General features: G+C 40.0%; 7 protein-coding genes and 1 pseudogene across 14 annotated transcripts; 3 read left to right on the top strand and 5 right to left on the bottom strand.

Moving 5' to 3' along the window:
• The first annotated feature begins 179 nt into the window (after positions 1-179).
• LOC121809608 lies at positions 180-1,207 on the top strand (annotated as a pseudogene).
• LOC121809607 (chloroplast stem-loop binding protein of 41 kDa b, chloroplastic-like) lies at positions 1,183-3,352 on the bottom strand. Its single transcript, XM_042210329.1, has 10 exons — positions 3,130-3,352; positions 2,795-2,929; positions 2,629-2,715; positions 2,467-2,557; positions 2,324-2,378; positions 2,187-2,247; positions 1,867-2,088; positions 1,678-1,794; positions 1,503-1,592; positions 1,183-1,417 (listed from the first exon to the last, which is right to left on the bottom strand). The coding sequence occupies exons 1-10, from the start codon at positions 3,229-3,231 to the stop codon at positions 1,238-1,240; spliced, it is 1,140 nt and encodes a 379-aa protein (XP_042066263.1). The 5' UTR covers positions 3,232-3,352; the 3' UTR covers positions 1,183-1,237.
• Positions 3,353-3,696: 344 nt separating this feature from the next.
• On the bottom strand, positions 3,697-7,750 carry LOC121809609 (Golgi apparatus membrane protein-like protein ECHIDNA). The gene is made up of 6 exons (XM_042210330.1): positions 7,596-7,750; positions 5,202-5,258; positions 4,894-5,097; positions 4,750-4,809; positions 4,339-4,465; positions 3,697-3,990 (listed from the first exon to the last, which is right to left on the bottom strand). The coding sequence occupies exons 1-6, from the start codon at positions 7,608-7,610 to the stop codon at positions 3,902-3,904; spliced, it is 552 nt and encodes a 183-aa protein (XP_042066264.1). The 5' UTR covers positions 7,611-7,750; the 3' UTR covers positions 3,697-3,901.
• A 237-nt stretch (positions 7,751-7,987) lies between these two features.
• Positions 7,988-11,180, top strand: LOC121807808 (AP-3 complex subunit mu-like). 5 transcript variants are annotated; one of them, XR_006052045.1, is made up of 5 exons: positions 7,988-8,190; positions 8,690-8,789; positions 8,925-9,035; positions 10,450-10,528; positions 11,127-11,180. XR_006052045.1 is itself a non-coding variant. In XM_042208141.1 (5 exons), the coding sequence occupies exons 1-5, from the start codon at positions 8,156-8,158 to the stop codon at positions 11,047-11,049; spliced, it is 345 nt and encodes a 114-aa protein (XP_042064075.1). In that variant the 5' UTR covers positions 7,989-8,155; the 3' UTR covers positions 11,050-11,177. The 5 variants fall into 5 exon arrangements, 3 of the variants coding, with proteins under 3 accessions (XP_042064076.1, XP_042064075.1, XP_042064074.1); XR_006052046.1 differs by lacking the exon at positions 11,127-11,180 and adding an exon at positions 11,041-11,103; XM_042208141.1 differs by having other exon boundaries at positions 7,989-8,190; positions 10,439-10,528; positions 11,041-11,177.
• A 111-nt stretch (positions 11,181-11,291) lies between these two features.
• LOC121807806 (pentatricopeptide repeat-containing protein At3g62890-like) lies at positions 11,292-15,678 on the top strand. 4 transcript variants are annotated; one of them, XM_042208134.1, is made up of 4 exons: positions 11,292-11,304; positions 11,450-11,567; positions 11,795-12,002; positions 12,079-15,678. In XM_042208134.1, the coding sequence occupies exon 4, from the start codon at positions 12,921-12,923 to the stop codon at positions 15,309-15,311; it is 2,391 nt and encodes a 796-aa protein (XP_042064068.1). In that variant the 5' UTR covers positions 11,292-11,304; positions 11,450-11,567; positions 11,795-12,002; positions 12,079-12,920; the 3' UTR covers positions 15,312-15,678. The 4 variants fall into 4 exon arrangements, with proteins under 4 accessions (XP_042064068.1, XP_042064070.1, XP_042064071.1 ...); XM_042208136.1 differs by having other exon boundaries at positions 11,303-11,567; positions 11,795-11,868; positions 11,942-12,002; XM_042208137.1 differs by having other exon boundaries at positions 11,303-11,567; positions 11,795-11,868.
• On the bottom strand, positions 15,670-17,993 carry LOC121807807 (putative pentatricopeptide repeat-containing protein At1g56570). The gene is made up of 2 exons (XM_042208139.1): positions 17,266-17,993; positions 15,670-17,173 (listed from the first exon to the last, which is right to left on the bottom strand). The coding sequence occupies exons 1-2, from the start codon at positions 17,851-17,853 to the stop codon at positions 15,971-15,973; spliced, it is 1,791 nt and encodes a 596-aa protein (XP_042064073.1). The 5' UTR covers positions 17,854-17,993; the 3' UTR covers positions 15,670-15,970.
• A 354-nt stretch (positions 17,994-18,347) lies between these two features.
• LOC121809248 (alkaline/neutral invertase A, mitochondrial-like) lies at positions 18,348-21,889 on the bottom strand. Its single transcript, XM_042209776.1, has 6 exons — positions 20,571-21,889; positions 20,155-20,314; positions 19,786-19,997; positions 19,170-19,663; positions 19,028-19,076; positions 18,348-18,937 (listed from the first exon to the last, which is right to left on the bottom strand). Exons 1-6 carry the CDS (start codon positions 21,213-21,215, stop codon positions 18,611-18,613), a joined length of 1,887 nt encoding a protein of 628 aa, XP_042065710.1. The 5' UTR covers positions 21,216-21,889; the 3' UTR covers positions 18,348-18,610.
• A 146-nt stretch (positions 21,890-22,035) lies between these two features.
• LOC121809250 lies at positions 22,036-22,858 on the bottom strand. The gene has a single exon (XM_042209777.1). The coding sequence runs from the start codon at positions 22,662-22,664 to the stop codon at positions 22,140-22,142; it is 525 nt and encodes a 174-aa protein (XP_042065711.1). The 5' UTR covers positions 22,665-22,858; the 3' UTR covers positions 22,036-22,139.
• Positions 22,859-23,098: the final 240 nt, after the last annotated feature.

Genomic DNA, 23,098 nt, shown 5'->3' with positions numbered 1-23,098 from the left:
AATGCTTACCAGTGTGACGCATAAGGGTTATGCGTCATTAGGGTAAGACGCATAATACTTATGCGTCTTTAAACGACGCATAACGATTATGCGTCGTTAACCAACGACGCATAAGGGTTGTGCGTCGTTCAATAATAACGACGCATAACCCTTGTGCGTCACTCCCCCATCCGGAATAAATCTAATCTCCTTCATTAAAATGGAATTCCATTAATTCTCTATAACAAAAGTAGAATTGTCTCGCGAGGGCGACGACAACAAAACTAGTTTCCCGTTGATGACGAGGCTCAAACTCTTCATCAGCTCATTCCTGATCAGCCGCTGCTTCCGCTCCGACGGCACCGTAAACCGCCGCCTCCTCAGCCTCCTCGACCCCAAAATCCCCCCCTCCCCCTCCGCCACCGTCTCCTTCTCCGACCCCTCCCGCGACCTCTGGTTCCGCCTCTTCACCCCCTCCTCCTCCCAAAAAATCCCCTTCCTCGTCTTCTTCCACGACGGCGGCTTCTGCAGCTTCTCCCCCGACTTCTAGCCCTGCCACGACCTCTGCCTCTCCCTCGCCGCTGCCATCCCCGCCTCCGTCAACTACCGCCTCGCCCCCGAGCACAAGTGCCCCTCCCAATACCACGACGCCCTCCGCTTCATCAACGACCGCTTCGCACCGCTCAACGGCGACTTGCAACGCTGCTTCTTGGCGGGAGACAGCGCCGGCGGGAATATAGCGCACCACGTGGCGGTCAGGGCGGCGCGTGAAGGCCACGCGCTGGATAAGGTGAGGCTCGCTGGGGTGGTGGCGGTGCAGCCCTTCTTTGGAGGGGAGGAGCGGACGGAGTCGGAGGTGAGGCTGGCGAGTGGGCCCATGCTGACGGCGGAGAGGATGTGGAAGATGTTCCTGCCGGTGGGGGCTGACCGGGACAATGCGGCGGCGAACGTGATCGCCGGCGGTGAGTTGGAGAGCGTGGAGTTTCCGAGGGCGTTGGAGGGGCTGATTTGTTGCAAGATCGCCGGAGAAGTTATGCTCAGTGGCTCACTAAGTGTGGGAAGCAAGTAGAGTTGGTTGACTATCCAAATGCCTTTCATGGTTTCTATTCTTTTCAAGAATTGCCTGAGTTTCAATTTCTTGTTCGTGATGTGAGGACCTTTGTTAACAACCATTAGGAGCTAGCATTACTTTTGATTGTGCAATAAAAACAAAATTTCGTTTGATTAATGATTGTACAATAACAACAAGAGTATTGTTCTAGGACTGAGTAACAAGGGACTTGCCCAGGATAATGTCATCAGTTGAGAAATCAGCTGCTTTCCTGAATGTGCCTCTGCCAAAGTCCAGGTTGTAAGAGTCTGTAAGGCCTGCCACAAGATCAAACTCCGGCATCCATTCCAGTAAGCTCTTTGCCTTGTCAATCGAGGCGAAGAAATGCTGCATTCAAACACAACATCTTAGCAATCTTTGCAATGCAAAAATACTGGTAGTATAAACAGGTATGTGATGCTCGTTCCAGTACCTGGTCTCGGAAAGGGAACGCCTTCTTCTTGCCAAAATCGAACTCTTTGGGGTTGTAGTGAACAATCTCGGGCTCAGGGAAGCCACCAGCCTGTCAATTTATGTGTTTAGTACGCTGTTATAAGCTGAAGGTTGCGACTCTTTTTTGGGTAGTGCATTTTATGAGGATTTAATACCTTAGCACATGCTCTTGCTAGACCATCAAAGGTGACATATTTATCTCCAGAGATGTTGAACACTTCCTTGCTTGCTTTCGGATTGCCAAGCACCTTGATGAAGGCAGTGGCGAGGTCCTGAAAGTTTGGATACAAGAGAATGAAGTTGGTTTTTGAGTAGTAGTGGAGATGGTGTTTTGAGTGAGATACCTTGACATGACCAAGCTGTGTGATCTGTATGCCTGAGTTGGGGACGGGGATGGGTCGGCCTTCTTTCAGCCGGTGGAAGAACCATTCCTCAACCGGGTTGTAGTTCAACGGCCCGTAGATGTAGACTGGCCTTATAGAAGTCCAGTTCACACCTCTTGATGCTAGCAAGCTCTCTGTCTCGAGCTTGCCCTTGTGTCTGCTCTTCGGATCAACTGCATCGACCTTCAATGAAGCATTGAAGATCAGATGCCGATATATGTATGCAAGTGACTGAGACACTCGATAAGCAGATTTTGATTCTAAACAAGATAAATACTGACCTCATAATGTGGAGGATAATCAGTTTTGAGGTAAACTCCTGCTGAAGAGCAGTAAATGTACCTGTAAAAACACACACAACTCAGAAATAGAAAGCAATAGAACTGTGGAAAATAATCAAAGAGGTAAAGATCCAAACTGTTCAAGATTTGGCAGAGCATCAAGTATAGGTTCAACTTCAACTGCTTCACGCCCTATTCCACAATGCCAAGTAATGTGAGGGGAGACTTTTTTACAACACGAAAATGAAACAAGTTAAGAGAGATATTGATCGACACACACCGTTGATATCATATACAACATCAAACCCTTCTGCTGCAAGACTGGTCTTGACAAAATCAAAGTCTTGTCTGTCTCCCTTCAAGTGTAAGATCTACACGTACCACAAAAATTGAAGAAACGTTTATTATCCGGTGCGTTCGTATCAGGTGGAAGCTAGCATACCTTGGAGGAGAAATCAGAGAATTCAGCCTCAGATTCACCAGGCAATTGTTGAGTAATTGGAGCTTTCCCTCTAGTGAATAGTGTGACCTGCCATTCGGTGTTTCGGGCATTCAAAGGCAATGAAAAACATCAACACAGAATCAGAAGCAGGGGAGAATGAGTGAACCTGGTGGCCTTCTTTGACGAGGAGTCTGGACAAGAATATGCCGATGAATCGAGTGCCTCCCATTATAAGGATTTTCTTGGCACTCGATGCACTAACGCGTAATGCTCCTTTCGGCTGCCATACTTTCCTCCTCAACTGCACCAAAATCTTGATTAGATTGCATACTAAAAAAGATTTGAGGCTTCGTGTATGATCATTATACTAATTTACTTGCATTGAGTTGAGGCATCATTTGCTTCAAAAGCCAAGACAGTTGTATGGAATTCAAGTACAAGATTGTAATAGTAGTAAAGTGTATTTTGCTGATTTTCTGCACATTTGTGTTGTGAGAATACCTGGACTGAAGAAGTAAGCCTGGCGCCGTTGAAGTCGGAGAGAGAAGACGAGAGGACGGTCGAAGACGGTTGTCTGTGCTGCACCACCACCAGACTTGCCATAATGAATATCAACCACCACCACCACCACCACCGTGATCAGTTAGTTCGTTGAGAGAAAGACTGAAATGGGACATAAACATTTTATGGGGTTATCATTTGAGAGTGTGTGATTCTTACAATAGGGATAACTGATAAGACAAGGCCACACTCTCACCACAACCTTCATTGTATCCATATTTTCCTTATACATCGAAACCTTTACACTGGCCACTGGGTTGCTAATGTGTTTAGACAATTTTGTCCCTAAGTTTAATTTCATCAAAACATTGAATAAATATTTTTTTGTTCTGAACTGAATATGAAATTTAGACGAATACCTTAGCATAATTCCACCAATCCCACAAAATTTATTAAAAGCATCTTGCTTACTTGATGCATCTTTAATCAAATATCCTCTCGATCCTTTATATCGATGATCATTAAAAAATTCATGAAAATTATACCACATTCAGTAATCACACACAATGAGAACAAATGAAATCCTAACAAATAATGATTTTTTTACGTATTACAACACCTTTAGATATCAAAAAATGGCACATAGACATGCACCTTCTTCTGTTTACATGAATGTATATGAGCAACTCTTCTAAATGTTTATTTACACGATAGGATAATAAAATCTGCTAAACAGCAGCTTGAGCGTGTTCCTCTCTATGAGTTAAGCAACTCAAACAACACTAAATACTGACTGAATGGTGGATTGGAAGCGAGAAGCAATGGTCTGGGAAGCAAATGCCTGAAGCTGCTTCTTAGCATCTGGAAGAAAAATTGAACCACATACAGTTACATCAAGGATGAAAATAATCAGATGACTATTTTTACTTCCTAGGTTAAAAGTGAGGACTCTAATTTGCATGAATAATTCACTATAGTAGAAAACAGAATCCAAGAGGCTACAACCAAAATGATGTGTTGTGTAATAAGTAACAGCATTCAACAATAAGTATGAGTATCACTACAGAAAACCAGCAGCAGCAGTCAAATAATTTATGCACTAAGCAGGAGCGTATGAGCATCAATACAGAAAAACAAGTAAAAACAGTTGAGGACTTAAGTGGAATTGTAAAATCTGACACTTGAGATAGATATCCATAGTAGACGAACCTTTCCGACATTTAGTGAAGCCGATGATATTAGCAATGCTAAGCGTCAAGCACACGCCAACAACAAGGAGATAATCAGCTTGGAACCTAATCAGAGAGAATATGGCAAAAAAGATCCATACAACCGCCTGCCGAGAAAAAAAATTAATTAATTAATTAATTAGAAAAAATAAATAGCTCAAGGAAGATCTGATGCATCAAATGGAGAAGGCTTCACATGCAAAAAATATAATACTCCTATATGATTGCTGTGAAAGAATTGATAATTCAACAGTTACACACGCCATCATTCATATGCAACTTCTCATTTGCCTAACCTTTTGAACATCATCTATCTACCATTATCCTTTCCTTTCCAATTGAACTAAATATAATATCCGCATGGTATCTTAACTCAAGATTATTTATTTACCGTAAGGTATAAGGTCCACCAGAACAGCCATGAATCCTTCTTGTTCATCCGAGCCATTGACTGAATAAAATGAAAATGATGAGTAAACATGGTTATGGCAGAGTAGAACAGATAAGATGCATTGAAGTGGCAATATATCCTCACCTCTTGGTCAAGGCATTCAAATTTCCACACACTCTCACCATCGTCATTGATTTCATTCCACCACCTGAGGCCCACTAAGATGCGTCCACTTACATTCTTGACAACCCAAAAATCAAGTGCAGCTAGAAGTACGGTGATCACGAATATGATGACAAAATTATTCACAAATAGAGCTGAAAGAATATAAAATGCCAAGGCAGCCCCCTAGAAAGATATCACTTTCGTGGCGTTAGAATATTGACAAATTCAAAAGCAAAACACAAGACAATGACAAAACTGAAAAGTCAGATAGGTAAAACGCAATAAACCTTGAAAAGCACATGGAAGAAGCATATTTGTGGATGAGCATAATTCTCCCCTTGAGGCTGCAGAGAAAAAAAAGAGACAGAAATTAGTTCTCTGCCTCTCTGGCACTTTTCTCCACTCTTTCTCTCCCACATATTCTTGTATTCCTCTAGGGTGGAAAGAATACAAGTGTGGAGTAGATAAAAAAAATATTTTCATCTGTACATTTTTATCTAAATTCATGAAATCATGATGTTCATAGTGGAACATATTAAACTTTCCATTTAGATCGACAACAATTTCTGTCCGCCCTATAGTTCAATGTACTAATTGTGGAATTTGAAATCAACAAATTGTAGAAATTGATGAACTTACACATGAAAACAAAAGGGTACATCACAACATCCTAACAAATTCCAAACCCTTCACTTTTAGGATGCAAAAGGAACTATAGATATGCAAAGCATTTTAAAGGCTACCATAGCATTTTTCAGTCAAGATATAATGGAATATAAGTAGGTCTTATTTCACTAAATTAGAAGGAATACAATTGACATAAGAGATTCTTGAAGAAAATGCAGTTTAAATAACAATACAAAATATGATTGTAGGGAGCATAGAAAGACAAGAATCGATTAATTCACATTCCACAAAGACAAATAAGATAATGAAATTAAGGATTCCATATATTCTCAGCAAATGTTAAGATAAGTAATTGATATTGGACAACAAGCTTAAGTTTCAATATTCCTTCAGTGGCAATGTGACATTAACTAGAAAGATGGAGTAATATTTTCCCTGTTCACTAGTAAATTGACTAATTAAACTCAACAACCTGTCACAGAAAAACAAGGGCATTGTATTTTAGTATAAAGCAATCCAGCACAGTGGAGTGAGGACAAATCTGACTGATTTTAAGAAATTTTGGGTAAGAAGATGCAGTTTTAAGGTGATACTGGACATACAGTTGTTCAATCAAAGAAGCCTAGGGAGTTTCTCAACTAGTAATTTGTACTTTGTAGAAGTTAAGCTGTAAAAGAAACTTTAGAGGGTGCCATCAATGATTAGGTGGGTTCAAGTGAGGGATTCATGGTTTGTTATATTGATGTTTACATTAGATTAGATGAGAAAGAATCAATAAGTAACCACTAGTATACCCAAAAGTTATAAAACTATTTAAAAATTGAACTCTTCAGTCTCCACATTTACTTATTTTAATTTTTTGTGTTGAATATGTCATTTTTTATTGTGTTATCGACTTATTGGTCATCTGGTTGTGAATGAATGAAAAAAAATGAAACATTATTGCCTAAGAGTAACATTTCAAAACTGAACCTCACACAAATGGACAAATTTCACTATCCTTTCTTGAATAACCACAGTGTATCTAAAAACACTTAACCACTGAATCTTCAACATGGTTACATGGCTCCAACATATCATCCACCCCCACGATTATCAACAGAGAAAGATAAATGAGGTACACACAGATGCACTCAATCAGACAGGAATCTATGAGCTATTGTAAATCTGAATACAAATTAATTTATAAACATCATGCTTCTTCACCTATAAGACACAAAAACAGTTGAAGGTTACGTAGAAGATTTTAAAAACTTTAGGCTCCAACTCATGAAGCAAAAAAAAGTATTAGAATACAAAAGCACTTCAAAATGAATCTCTATTACTTAACAGAGATTAGGGGAGTCGTGGACATTGGATTCAGTTAGTTAAGCTACCTAAAGATCAGCGAAGTAGAAAAACAAGTTACGTATTTTGTTAGGTTTCTTAAGATGACTCTAGCTAATGTGAGTTTCAAAGAGAAATATACCTATGACATAATGCTGATTGCTGGCAATTAACAACTGTAAACCCATCATACTAGAGCTCAATGGGTCATTTTTTCAAACAGAGATGGGGAAGGAATAAACTAAATTTCCTATAAATCTGTTAATATAGCTTTGCATGACATCTGAAGCCTCCCAAATCAATGAACAGATTTTTTCAAGCAGAGCTCATGATATAGGTTTTAGAACCCAAAATCAATAACTGATGTAAAGACCAATAACTAACAAAAAAAATGAAGATCGCTTTGTATTTCCAAGTCAATCAGCCATTTCACCGATTCGAGACCCACACACCATGATGATTTCCAATGCATCAAAGTATCAGAACTGAAACCCTCTGAAATCAACCAAATGAAACCCTTGGATTGGTGATCTTGCCATGGCAGGGGTGAAACTTGCCGCGAACAACAAATGCAGCTTAAAAATAAGTTAAATTTACCGATCCATGCTACATTATAATGGGTATAATTAGTCGTAAAGATTCATCATCCATGTCCCGACAAGGGAAATTTTGACATAATAATTGAAGAATTGAAAAACGAGTGCACAATGGTGAAGAAATCAACTTACTTGATTAAGATCCATGCTTTTGAGTTTTACGATTGCAAGATCTCCTTGAATTCCGACCCTTGGGACAATTTTCTATGGTGTGATTGATGGGCGTCTGCTTATTAAGTTTATTCCAGTTATACAAACTCAGAAATACTCATCTCCATTCCCATCTTGGTTATTGAGTGCTGAATTTCGAGTTTTTGGTAATCGTGGATTGACCCCAGTATTATGTGATATCTCAAAATAACCCCCTACTTCTTTCTTTATATACTACTTCCAGTCAATAACGTTTTTAATGGAGGTCAAATATAATTATAATATTTTATTCAAAATTTCACCAAATATAACTATAATTGTTCAATAGATTCATAAGTAGGAGTAACTCGAATGCTCGTACCTAATTCAGTAATTTGATTTGTTTAATAAACAATCCAATTTAATTTTCATATCAATCATGTCATTTTATTATTTATATTTATTCCACACACGTGGAAAAAAGAAAATAATTTGAGGATTAGAGTTAAAATGGATTGGAACAGAGAAGGCTCTACAAAATTTGGGAACAAAATCGAGTAAACATGTTGCAGTGTATATTTCTTCTATTAGATTCCGGGTATGATCTCAAATCCCCACCCCAACTATTTTCATGATATGTGTCAAGAAATTGTTGGTGTTAAATGTAAATTTCTATCCATGGTATATTCAGATTTAAGGTTTTACATATTCAGCTGGCAGAATTGAAAATCATTACCTGCTAGCAGAAATAAATTGTTGAAAAGGTTATTAGATTGAATAGTAGTAATAAATTGTTGAAATTTACTGTATTTAAGGGTTTACATATTAACTAGACCTGGATATTTTCAGCTTTGATAAATTGTTGATGGGACCAAAACATAAATTCTTGGATACAATTTCTGTTGCAACTGGGTAAGATAGGCTGTTCTAGGATTTGGATTAGCTCTAGCTGTTTGTGCAGTGAAGACAGATTGTACATCAGTTGTGCTTCAAATAGGAATGCTTGGATTTCGGAATGGGAATTTTCTTCAGTAATTGAATTTACGGAATGGAAAAAGAGAATGGGCTGACAATTCAGAAATGATCTGAAATTTCAGGGAAGTGTTGCTTGAGAAACAGCTTACTGGTCACCGGGTTGACCGCACCATATGTGATTGGTTTTGGGACCAAATACTTACTCAAGGTGAATCTTTGAAGGTATCCCCAGCCACTATAATTGTGATTCGATTCGATTCGATTCTGCACGGATATCAATTATTTTTTAGATTTTTGATGCCTATTTGAGTATTTGGCATTTTTGTGTATGATTTTCTTTCCCTTGTGATAAAATAGCTTGTACCTGTTATTGCTTCACCCAACCATTACCTGTTTCAAGTGGTTCGTGAGGGGATCACCTTCTTGGCGTGCACCCAAGTTGAGATGCCACCTTTGATGGCAATTGAGGTGGGTAACGTCAGTCCTAGTCCTTTTATTTAACTATAGATCGCTTTCAGCTCTCCAAAGTGAACTGTGGATTTTCAATGTAAAGTCCTTGAAGTATTAATGAGTTGCCGACGTGTTATTTTGTTTTGACATAATAGAAGAGATGAGCAGATGTAATTGTAGGCAGAAACTATCTGCATTCCTGATTTGAGGTGCAATTTTTTGAACTGTTTGTTTTGCTTGCTCCTCTATTGAGACCTATCAGCAATCAACTATATACTACTCAAAAAAATGGAAGCAATATTTCTTCTTCAAGAAGTGTTAAGACTTTCAGTGTTTGTCTACAGATGCTTTGAGAATTTATGAATGAACAAGGCTACAATGACTGTGACTCAGGCAGTCTTCATAGAGAAGGTTAAAAAATTAATGTGTAGGCAATTGAGAAAGGATACCTCACCTGTAAAAACTTCACTATCTTTTTTTAGCTTGAATAGCAAATGCATGGCTTAGGCCGAACGAATATATGAAAAAATTTGTTAGGAAGCCCATATATTTCATGAAGCCCATAGAAAGCGTATATTGATAATCTCAATGTAGCCACAGAATTCATCATGTGAAATCAGTAGTTGGATAGCTTGGATGATTGCTCTGTATTTTTATGCCACTCTGTCTGCATAGTTTCTTCTTTGATACTCATATTCCATAAAAAATGAACTTAACCTTTTATACATGCTACAACCATCATAAAGAATGATACTCCCTCTGTCCCATAAAAATAGAGACACTTTCCTTTTCCGTCCGTCCCATAAAAAAAAATCCATTTTCATTTATGGAAAGTTCTCCTCAACTCATTGCTCATGTATAGCAATTTATTTACAACTCATACCACTAGGGCCCACCATTAAACACTAATAATAATGTGGTTCCCGCTCTTCACTAACACTATTTTAACTACCCTTCTCCGCATCATTCTTACTTTACCAATTATTCATTAATTCCCGTGCCGTCCCAAATGTCCCTATTTTATGGGACGGGGGAGTACTAGAATCACTGATGCAACAAGAGAGTTTATTTTACATATGACAATGTGTGCATTTTGTTATTATTTATCGATTATAACAGTGATAGCATAGTTGTTTGATGCCGATCTTGCCACAGACAGTTTCGAATGTGATATATATCATTAGTATAAAAGATGTTGATATTGAGAATGTATTCACGTTTCACGTATGCAAGCATGCACTGTAGAAACAGAACACGTATGTCAAAACAATAAAATGCCAGTGTTTCTGCTTTTAACGTTCTTAATGATTTTTTTATTTCTTTTCTTTTCCATACCACCACACCATATGATATTTTATGGAGTTAAATATAGACTGAGCAGCTGTAATTACTTATTTAACACTTGACAGTTTGATTTCTAGTTCCTTTGCAGGGTCGCTGATGTTCTTTCAAATTATTTGGATGGCTTGAATGAAGATGTGATTAAGGATAACTTTGTTATTGTTTATGAGGTATCTATTTACTACTCCCTCCGTCCCTGAAATGTATGAACATTTGGTTCGACATGGGTTTTAATGTATAGTGTAATGATATAAGTTGTAAATAAAATGATGTGTAGGCGTAATGGTTTTTTAACTATTCCAAAATTAGAAAGTTCATAATTTTCAAGGATTGACTTATAAGGAAATAGTTCTCATTTTAAAGGGACGGAGGTAGTATGATTTTGCCAGCTGGTTATATTTTTCGTAAAAATGATAATCCATTGTCAGCCCTTTATTTCCTTGATACCAATCCAGCGTGTTATGTCAATTACTTGTTTTTTATTTGGCGTGAATCCTACCATACACTTCATTCTTATTTCTTATCCTAGTATTATGCCAGGTTTAAGGATTATAATTATGATACAAGGCACAATAAGTCAAGAATTTATCTTCAATTCTTAATCTTTTATAATTAGTTTCATATACTTCTTAGCTATTGTAGAATCCAAAGCTGACGCAAATAAATGCTATGCAACTGCTAGATGAGATGATAGACAATGGCTTCCCTCTAACTACAGAACCTAATATCATAAGGGAAATGATAGCTCCTCCAAACATTGTTTGTAAGGTTCTGAGTGTTGTCACTGGTAGCACGTCCAATGTGAGCAATACACTTCCCGGGGCAACTGCTTGTGTTCCATGGAGAAAGACAGACCTTAAGCACGCCACAAATGAAGTTACCTTAAGCACGCCACAAATGAAGTTTATGTTGATCTTGTGGAAGAAATGGATGCCACTGTAAACAGGTGCTTGGATAAACATAGAAACTTGTCTTGCATTTACCTCTCTTTTATTGATTTCTGACATTTTATTACTTAAAAACTCTGCTCCATCTCATGGTCTAACATCACATGTTTGTGCTCTTCAGTTTTGTTCTTTCTGGTTTTTCAGTTTTCCTCTCTCTCTTTCTACACTGCTCTGCTCAACTTTCCTCTGGCAGTCCGGTATTTCATAGATGGGTATTCATCGATGATATAACGAAAGGACTAAATCCAGATTCAAATGCCTGGTATTTGTGGATATGGAATCTTCATCTTTTCATCTGCTATTACAAAGCAACTATTGCAATGGTTGTTTCATAAAAAACTAGCTAGAATCATCAAAAAGACTAAAATGACAAACATAATTCAAAATTAAGTTTTCTGGTAGTTCTTGGTTTAGACATCCCAAGCAATTGGCAAATGTATTTTATCTGTATAGCTTATCATGTTCTGATTTGTCGCCCCTTCTCATCAGGCTTCTGCTTAGAGATGGGAATCTGGTGAAATGCGAGATATATGGTGAAGTTCAAGTAAATTCAAATTTATCAGGTCTCCCGGATCTCACTCTGTCGTTTGCAAACCCTTCGATTTTTAACGATCTGAGATTTCACCCTTGTGTTAGACTCGGCCATGGGAAGCTAACCAGATTTTATCCTTTGTGCCACCTGATGGACAATTTACAGGTTTGTGCAGTTTCATTGTGCTCATGCATATCAATACATCTTCTTTACCGTAGTTTAAATACATGTTATCTTTTAGGGTAAAGAAGTTGAAGAGTACTCCAATATATGTGAAGCCACAATTCACCTCAGATTCAGGGACATGTCGTATAAGTGTTTTGGTTGGAATTCGCAATGATCCTGGGAAGTCAATTGATAATATTGCAGTTCAGTTCAAACTACCACCTTGTGTCAAATCATCCGATCTTTCGTCAAACTACCATCAAGATTCTCCAGTGGGTGAGCGATGTCGTATTGTTAGGCTTGAAATGACATCGTTTTCATTTTCTCCTTTTCTGTCGTTGTCCTTCCCTCTCTATCTCTTCGGCCACCACGCTATCATTTGCTCCTTCACTATCCACCAGCGCACACCACCATCATCGGCGTTGTTGGCCCCTCTAAATTGAACACACACAAACATAGAATTCACACATTGAAAAATCGATAATATATTTTGGTCCATTGTGAAATACGTTAGCTCTTGCTCTGATTCTTAATTTTTTACAATAAATCATGGATCAAAACTTATTGTTTGAGATCATGTCATAAAGCAACTGACCATTAATTTTTAACAATTAATGTGTGTTAAAAAAATATTCGACAAAGAGGGTCAATTTTAAATTTTAGTCTTTAAATCTATTACTGTATAAGGCCGCTTAATGGGCTTTATAAGGCTGCGATACTGAATAGGGGCCCTTATTGGGCTATAGTCATACAGCAGTTCAGCGAATCTGCAGAAAAACATAGAATCAAAATTCATACTCATTTGATTGAAACTTTTAAACCTTTGGGATTATGGCGCGAGATTTAAACCTGATCTCTCTCTTTCTCGCGTCTCTCTCTCTTTCCTGAAAAAAGCCTTTGTGCAGCGATATCTTTCTTATGAGTTCTGCAAAGCTAACTTCATTTTCAGCAATTAGATCATCCCTAAACCAGAAATCCACTTCAAGAACTACAATTACTTGCTCGGAATTGGAGACTTTTTTCTCTCAATGCCCTACTCCTCGCCTCTTTAATCAGATTTTATGTCAAACCATCTGCTCTGGTCTTATTAAAGACACTTATGCTGCTAGCAGAATTCTCAAGTTTTCCACCGACTCATCGTTTATTCCACTTGATCATTCTCACAAAATCTTCGCCAAAATTGACAACTCAAATGGGTTCATTTGGAATACAATGCTGAAAGCTTTTGTCCAACGGAACAGAGCAAAAGATGCAATCTTTCTGTACAAATCAATGTTAAAGAATGGTTATATGTTCATGGACAACTATACCTACCCCATCTTGATTCAGGCCTGCTCTCTCCGTTTCTCTGAATTCGAGGGGAGAGAGGTGCACGATCATGTCGTCAAGATGGGTTTCTGTGGCGATGTTTACGTTGTAAATAATTTGATAAACGTGTATAGCGTGTGCGGGCAGGTTGGTGATGCCCGAAAGGTGTTCGATGAAAGTCCTGTTTTGGATTTGGTTTCCTGGAATTCATTATTGGCTGGATATGTTTTAGTGGGGAGTGTTGACAATGCGAAGGTGCTGTATGCTCGAATGCCTGAGCAAAACATTATTGCATCAAACTCTATGATAGTGTTGTTGGGGAGGAGTGGTAGGTTGAATGAGGCGCGTCAATTGCTTGAGGAGATGGACAAGAAGGATGTGGTATCTTGGACTGCTATGATTTCTTGTTATGAGCAGAATCTGATGTATAAAGAGGCCTTAGATATGTTCTTGACAATGTGTAGAAAAGGAATTAATGTTGATGAGGTAGTCATCGTGTCTGTGCTTTCAGCTTGTTCGCATTTGGCGAGTGTGAGAATGGGGGAATCAGTTCATGGTTTGGTCGCAAAAGTTGGTTTTGAATCTTATATAAATTTACAGAATGCTTTAATTCACATGTATTCGAAATGTGAGGATGTCTCAGCAGCGGAGAAGTTGTTCAAAGCTGGTTGTGTTTTGGACTTGATATCTTGGAATTCTATGATATCTGGCTACGTTAAATGTGGATTGGTCGAGAAGGCTAGAGATTTGTTCGATAGGATGCCTGAGAAGGATGTTGTATCGTGGAGTTCAATGATATCAGGCAATGCCCAACATGGTAACTTCTCTGAGACGTTGGCGTTATTCCACGAGATGCTGCATCAAGGTGTTAAGCCTGATGAGACCACTCTCGTGAGTGTGGTTTCAGCGTGCGCTCAGCTTGCTGCCCTCGACCAAGGCAAGTGGGCTCATGCTTACATACGGAAGAATGGGATGAAGGTGAAAATTATTCTTGGCACAACTCTTATTAACATGTACATGAAATGTGGAAGTGTTGAGGATGCAATGGAGGTTTTCGATGGGATGGACGAAAAGGGAGTTTCTTCTTGGAATGCTCTGATCCTCGGCCTGGCAATGAACGGGCAAGTAGAAAGGTCGCTTGAGAGGTTTGAGGAGATGAAAAGATGTGGAATGGTGCCAAATGAGATAACTTTCGTGGCTGTTCTTGGTGCTTGCCGGCATATAGGTCTGGTAGAGAAGGGCCGGGAGTATTTTGATTCGATGGTGAAAGATTATGACATTGAACCTGGCATTAAACACTATGGATGCTTGGTAGATCTTCTTGGGAGAGCGGGGTTTCTGAAAGAAGCGGAGGAAGTTATTGACACGATGCCTATGCCAGCCGATGTTGCTACTTGGGGCGCTCTGCTTGGAGCTTGCAAGAAACACGGTGACAAGGAAATGGGAGAGAGATTAGGAAGGAAACTTATCGAGCTTCAGCCTGAGCACGATGGGTTTCATGTATTGTTGTCGAATATTTATGCCTCTAAAGGGAACTGGGAGAACGTGGAGGAGATAAGAGACATCATGGTGCGGCAAGGTGTGGTTAAAACCCCAGGTTGCAGTATAATCGAAGCCGGTGGTGTTGTGCATGAATTCATGGCTGGGGACAAATCACACCCCAGGATTAAGGAAATTGAGGCAATGTTGGCTGAAATGGTTAGGAGATTGAGGAGCCTAGGTTATGCACCGGGCACGGATGAGGTTCTGCTTGATATTGATGAAGAAGAGAAGGAAACAAATCTGTTTAGACATAGCGAGAAGCTGGCAATTGCCTTTGGCCTGTTTGCAACGAATGCTCCTGCACCGATAAGAATAGTTAAGAATTTGAGAATCTGCAGTGACTGTCACGAGGCAGCAAAGTTGGTGTCCAAAGCTTTTGATCGTGAGATTGTGGTGAGGGATCGGCACAGATTCCACCATTTCAACTGTGGTTCTTGTTCCTGCAACGATTATTGGTAGCAGATGCCTATATGGCGTGATGCCAAACGCAGGGATTGATTATGATTTAAGGAGCATTCTCCGAGCTGACCGAATAGTTGGAGCGCGTTCTTAGTTTGAAACTGAAAGGCCCGGTTGATGTCTACTGCACGAAGATTGCTGGGATCGGCCAAGATTATGACACAACATGAAGATATGAGGCTGTGCAGTGAACAAGAGCCTGGCCACCGAGTCGAGGTTACATGTATTTATGCTTTAATGCTCATCATAATTTGGGTGTAGCATCTATTTAGAAGTAGTGTGTTATTGTATCAATTTCCCTCTGAATTATTCTTCACCAAGTGTAGCACAATCTCAACTTTTTTTGGAATAATTACATAAATCATAATGTGTCATTGTATCAATTTCTTTGCTCAAAAAGTGAGCATAACAATTCAAAATATGCACCTGCTTCGCAGGAAACCATGGCACATTTACAACATACAACATAACTCTGTAGATGGACTCAGTCATTAGTGGTGTGATCCCAAATCTCATGCTAAGATTTCTTCATTTCTGGGCATCACTTGAACAAATAAATAAATGAATGAAAGAATGAGTCTTCACCAGTGCCTGTACGAGTCCGAGCTTTTATAGACACGGCCTCGAATTCACTTGCTTCCCAATGATTATCAGCTCCTTCACTCCAAATCATCTTCTAAGCATTGCAAATCAGGACTGTATTGAGCATCTTTTATATGCAGTCCCACCGTATCTACAGCTTCGTAAACCCAATCGATATGGGATCCCATCTTATCTCCTGCAACAAAACTACAGATCTGATTCTTCACCTCGATCCAGCTCATCCCCGCCTCTTTCTTGCTCCCCATCCCTTTCAATAATTTTCTCATTCTCGCAAAATCCCCCCACTTCCCGTTAGAGGCATATAAGCTAGACAGCGCCAAATACGTCCCGGAAACACCAGGCCTCAAATCCAACACCCTTCTTGCAGCTTTGCTCCCCAGCTCTGCAAGCTTATGTGCTTTGCAGGCTCCAAGAAACGCCCCCCAAACGGATTCATCCGGCATAAACGGCATGGCTTCTATCAGCTTGTATGCTTCCTGAAGCCGCCCAGCACGACCAAGCAAATCCACGACACACCCATAGATCTCCTGGTCCGGAGTTATGTTGTAACTGTACACCATTGCTTTGAAGTACTCCAGGCCCTCGTCAACAAGCCCCGTGTGGCTGCAAGCGTTCAAAACAGCAACAAACAAAATCCGATCAGGTCTGACTCCGGACTCAACCATCTTGTTGAACAACGCAACAGCTTCCTTCCCATGCCCGTGGCTGCCATATCCGATCATCATAGAGGTCCAAGACACAACATTCTTGTAACGCATCGCCTTGAAAATCTTGCATGAGCTCACAATGCTACCGCATTTGGCATACATGTCGATCAAGGCATTGGCCACCCCCATGTCGTCTTCAAGGCCTCTTCTCACGACCCCACCACGAACCTGCTCTCCAAGCCCCAAGATTGGAATGTTAGCTACTGCAGCTATGACAGAGGTGAATGTGAAACAGTTTGGCACGAGGCCTTCGAGCATCAAGCTCGAGTAGAGGTCCAGGGCCTTGTACGGATCCGACTTCTCGTACCCTGCAATCATGGTGTTCCATGTGATTATATCTCTTTCTACCATCTCACCAAAGCATTGATCTGCATCACTCAGACCATTACACCGGCAGTACATGTCTAGAACAGAGTTCATCACAGGGATATTCGTTTCGAATCCATGTTTGAACACTGTAGAATGTATCTGCTTCCCAAAGGCCTGCGATCCAATCGAAGTGCAAGCCCTAATAGCAATAGAAACATTGAACGGATTCAATTCAACCTCCTCCTGCAGCCAGCAAACACACATATACAAGAGAGCTAATAGCAAGAATTTACAAACGAAGGAATGAACGATCACGTATGGAGATGAGTGCATACCAACAACATTCTCCTAAAAACATCAAGACCGCCATGGCCGTCTCCCATATGCGTATAGCCAGCGATCAGAGTAGTCCACGTGACCGAGTTCTTAACACCAATCTCCTCAAACGCAGTGCGGGCTCTGTCCATATCATCGCAGCACGAAGCGTACATGTCCATGAGTGCGTTGGCAACGTAGATGCTCCCGAGGAAGCCATGCCGGAGGGCGAGCGCGTGGGCCATGGCGCCACGGGGGAGAGAATTCATGGTCTTGCAGGCCTTGAGTACGCTGGAGAAGGTGAACTCGTTGGGGCGGACTTCAGGAAGCATGTCGCGGAAGGCGGCCCAAGCATCGGCGGGGCGGTTGCAGGAGGTGTAGCCGCTGATCATGGCGGACCAAGCCACCACGTCTCGGTCAGGCATTTCGTCGAACAGGATGCGGGCGTCATTGACGAGGCCCGCCTCCAGGTATGACTTGATGATATTTGTGGCCAGAACTGCAGGGGGTTTGGGGGCAAACGGTGAGCTGAAATGGGTTGATGAGGAGAGAGGGAGAAAGTTGGGGAATCTGGGATTCAGATGATGGACTAGCTTTCTTGATGTCATTTCTTCATTTGTTTTTCAACCCACAACCTACTAATTACTACTACTACCATCAATAACTCACTCAACCCAGCCTAAAAGAATATATTTGCTTCTCAAAATATTTTCTAATTTTTATAGGAGTAGTTATATTACAAAATATAATTAAAAACTTACATACATAAATTTATATTTTAAGTTATAATAAAAAAACACAAAATTAAAGAAATAAAGTCCAATAATAGAAAATTAACAAACCAAATTTTATTTTATACATATAAAGTTTTTACTATTATTTTATAAAGAAATACTATTAGTTAAAATTTAATTAATAATAATAGTGAATCCCTCTATCACACACTCACTGCTTGCCACAAACTTTTTCCCTAAATTTTAGTACTATCAATTGGTGTGGTCTTACTCTTACTTGCAAATCAACTTCAAAATGGAGTAATACTTGTAACATTATTTAATTATGAAATGGAGGCGTATCACCATCAAAACAAGTACTAATGAGATGAACAAAAAAGAGAAATGTGACTTAAAATTCATATATGAATTTAATCTTCTCCTCTCTATCTAAATGTGTTGCATCAACGCAACACTAATAGGCCACGCCACTATTACAAAATCAATGGGGCTCTCCTATTTTCCTGGCTATATTAGTATACAACATTTGGCTTCTCTAGCATTTCACAAAAGTAAAAAAACAACACTACTAACACTATCATATGTAATATGTATATATGTATGGTGTTTTCTTGATCCAAAGTAGAATAGATCAGACCAGGATCTGAGACTTGGCAAGCATGCGCGAGCAATTCTTCCGGTTGGAGTTGCTCACAGCACAAACACAGTTTTCGAGAATATCGTAGTCTTCCTCCCACAGCAAAAGGGCAGCCGCATCGGGCTTCTCCATCAGCATCTTCGATGTCAGGTATCCTGCAATAGACCATGTCTGGTACAACCGCGCCTGCTTCCCTATGAACTTCCCGTTCTTTGTGTCGTAGTATTCAGGCCACCCATCCAGAGGAAGCCGTTTCTCAACTATTCCCAGAGCCTTCTTCGCCAAATCCGTCCTACGCATCTTCATGCACGCCAGCGTAAACTGAGTAAACAAATCAATTCATCAATTAGACCACAATACACACATTTTAAGCATCAAATGATCTGTTATTTTTATAAAAGATATTCTTACCTGCCATAGAAGTGTTGGCCAGGATCCACCATTATGATATGACCAAGGTCTGCAATAATCACTCAGATTTTATAAGATATATATACTACAAAACTACATCTACATGAAAGCAATTTATGGTAATGTAGTTAAGGGATCTTACGTATTCTTGGGATCGCTTCCAGTGATAATTCGCCACTCTTCTGACTCGACAGCAGGGTAACACACTTTAAGTGGCATTTGACCAATAAGATCGTCCCATTTGGCTTCGATCAGATTCAGTACAGCCTCATTCTGTTTTGGAGTACCCAGAGATGAAATGATAGACCAGAGATTTCCGAGGGTGAAGAACCTAAAATCCATATGAGCCGGCTGCAGGTTGCCAATGAGATAACCACCCGTCTCAGGAATCCAATGCATTAACCAATGAGGAATTTGATCGGGGTAGATATTAAACTTGTTAATGGCTTCAGTCGAGTACTCCTCAGTCTTATAACGATAGATCTCATTAATTTTCTTCAGATCAACCCAGTAATACTCCCTGATGTGAAACGACAATGCACTCAGTCTATTGTTGATGGCCTTCACCAAATTCTTGGATCCCTCCTCTACTTCAAGCATCTCACGAGAGCACCGGAGAGCTGAGTAAAATAACGACTGAAAAACAAAATAAAAATGAATCATTCATGGTACTTGCATAAAGTTGACCTGCAATCGACGAGTAAACTCATCATTCTTAAACTTCCAAAAAAAAATTAAGAATCCCATAACAAACTTACTTGAATCTCTAATGGATGACCATGAATACCCATCCGTCGATCTATCATACAGGAACCATCAGTAACAAGCAAAGAAGGAAACATATCAAATCCATCAGACAAACAGAGGTTTATAACAAGTTTTATCCCTGTCTGGACATCCACTCTTTCCTGCAACGAGTAGTCCCCGGTGAGCTTCCCATAAGCTCGTAGTAAGATAATCCACCAGAGTCCTAGATAAATTAGACACAGTTGCAACATCACAGAAATATAAAACACGAAGCCATTAAATTTAGTCAAACAAATGCAAGGGGAAAAAGTAAACGGAGAAGAAAAAGAACAGAATTCCAATGCAGTGACATGTAGCTAATAAAGAAACAACTTGCATACCAGAATCTACAGGAGCAACACGTCCAATAGCTGACTCCCCGAAATCTGGATCAAGAACTTCCTCAAACTTATCATCATCTACGGCAACAGATCTAACTTTAAAACTTGCTGGCATCAGTCCTTGTCCAGGACTATAGCAGTCCACCGTTTTCTCCCAACTCTTCAAACAACGAGGTAATATAAGAAAACGAAGGAACGTCAATCAAGTAGCCACATCAATGATTAATCAATTATTCTACAAAACCAGGAAAGATAAGGAACTTTCTTATATCAAGAGGCTCATACATAATTGATCAAGTCAAACTAGTAAAAGATTAGCTACTTTAACTACAATCCATCTTTCTGTATATAGTAAGTCCCAATGATTCATCATAGATTATCACAAAACGATACAATAAAAGCAAAGAGTTGATTACCTGCAGCTGCAGAGTGTGAAGCAAGAAGTTCTTGACGATCTCTCCCTCACCCTTGAGCAAAAACGCAAAGGCAGAAGGGACAAAATCACGTATAAACACCTGATCGTAGTTAAGCGGCGTCTTATCATTGGGATCATTTGCGGCCACAGTGCCCACGGGGCTCCCGCAATACGTGACAATAGCGTTCCTCAGCAGCCTCCACGCCTCCTTCTCCACATCAGTCTCCTCCTTCCCCGCCAACCTCGAGCACTCATTCTTCCGCACATTCTCCCCGCCCTCTTCAACCCCCTCATCCCCCGGCGGAGGCTTCACATTGATGCCTCCCTTCAAGTAAATCCGATCGCATTTCTCCACCGGCGCCGAGAAATTCCTCAAATGCGGCGCCACCGCGAGATGGGTCCTCGCCCTCTTGCTGGGATTGAAACAGCAGGAGCTGGAGAAGATTCTCGATTGGCCCCATGTCGAAGACAATGCAGAATTCCGCTTCTGGGTCCGACCAAGAATGGTGCGAAATCGGGAAGCGGAGAAGTGATTAGGGTTGGATGAGAAATTGGAGGATTTGGGGAGAGGGACGCCCGCGTTCTTGGAGGGCGACAGGATTCTGGAACATGGCTTCATGTTCTTGAATTTGAAAATGGTGGTCATTTCTTTCGACGGAAACAGCAATTTGAGTTGTGGGGAAGATTAATGGGAATGTTGGGGAGAGGCGATTTAGTTAATCCGAATTAGAAGAAAAGTAGTAAAAAGAAAATGGATTCAAGAAATGGGAAGAGGGGAAGGGATTGCGGAGGGAGGATTCAAATATGAAGAGGGAACTATATATACGGAAATTCTGAATTGAGCACTTTCTATTTCTAACTTATTTTACCGATCATATTAAAATTCATGCCTTCTTCAAGATTTTATTTTTATGGGATTGAGGGAGTATTATATAATATGACTACATTGCTATTATATGTATTAAACATGTACAAGACATAGACTACTTGATGATTAGAAGTTTGAAAGAGAAACTACCTGGATAATATTGTCCAAAATTTAAAAACGGAACAAAAAGTAAAGCAACAGGAATTAATGAAGGTTGTTGATCTTAACCTCGTCAACATGATTCAAAATTCAAACTGTTAAGGTTGTTGATCTTAACCTCGTCAACATGATTCAAAATTCAAACTGTTAAAATAACAAATAAGTTATATTATAATAAATCACACATCCATAGCTTTTAATTTGGAAGATATGGAGGATGAAAATATGTCAATGTTCGAAAGATTTGACGTAGTAGTATTTACTAACTACTCATATAGAAGAGTGATTTATATTCGAAATCCCACGTGGCATAATTTGAGTCATTCGATCACTAATTTCGACATTTCGTAATTGGTCTTTGTTAGGGGTTAGAATAAGTTAATTTTTCCATAACATCCATACAAACATATTCTCCGTAAATTAAACCAACACATTCAAATAAAAATGAAAACCGAGAATTCATGTTATATAAAAGTAATCAAAGCATAGGCATATTTTAACAGCACAAGTCCAATATATTTCGAGTTGTGACACTAATCAAATTCAAACCTCCTTGACTTCAACGGTGGGTTTTATTTCAACGGCGGGCTTCTTCTCCTTCTCCTTCTCATTCGCGTTCTCGTTCTTGTTGTTATTGTTGTCGTCTTGAAGCTGGAAGGCGTCGACAGGATAGGTGCGGAAGAGGCCGGTGGGGGTCTTGAAGGTGATCTTGCCGGTGGGAGGAACGTCGACGTAGATCTCCCTAAGAACGACCCAGAGCAGGAGCTCCTTGGCCTTGACGCCGGTGAGCTTGGTGATGCGGTTGGGCTGGATGTAGGCGGTGACCTCCGTGGCGTACTGCACGGGCTTCCCAATCTTCTCGAAGCGGTGCTCGCACTTCTTCTTCTGAATCAGCCACACGAACCCGGTCTCCTTCACGTACCCGACTTCCACGATGTCCTTGAGCGGCAGGAGCCCGTTCGGCAGCCCCATCTCCGTCAGGAGCTGCTTCGACTTCTCCCGGCAGATATCGTCGCCGTGGTACATCTCCGACGCCGCCGCTCTGATCGCGTCTGTTACTAGAGACATCTTCTCTCAATGAATGAATGCAGTTGAGAGATGAGGTTGTTATATTATATAGATGGATAGAGGGATGGCTTGGCTATGCATTATCATGGGTGCATTTATTGTGTATGTGTGTTATCAATGCCTACCAACTACTTTATGGTTTAGATGTACGTATTATCAAATAAGGCATGGGTACGTATATAATGTTCAACAAGATGGTAGTAATTATACACCTGTTTCAAGTTTATCCATAGATTAGGCAGCTTTAAAGAAAAAAAACACATGAATTTTAGAAAAAGTTATATGCTGAATATGAGTATCGTCGATAAGCACTGCTCTCAATATCTTCATAAATGACATAAACATTAAAATTTGAAATTATTTAAGAAATTGGATAAAAAAAACTTTGGAGCTCTATTGCTATGTCTTTGTTTGGTCAATTTGGAATATTTATA

Source organism: Salvia splendens, chromosome 6 (assembly GCF_004379255.2).
Source record: "Salvia splendens isolate huo1 chromosome 6, SspV2, whole genome shotgun sequence".
Taxonomy (NCBI): Eukaryota; Viridiplantae; Streptophyta; class Magnoliopsida; order Lamiales; family Lamiaceae; genus Salvia; species Salvia splendens.
The sequence above is the reverse complement of the archived record's forward strand: the minus strand, read 5'-3'. Positions and strand labels throughout refer to the sequence as shown.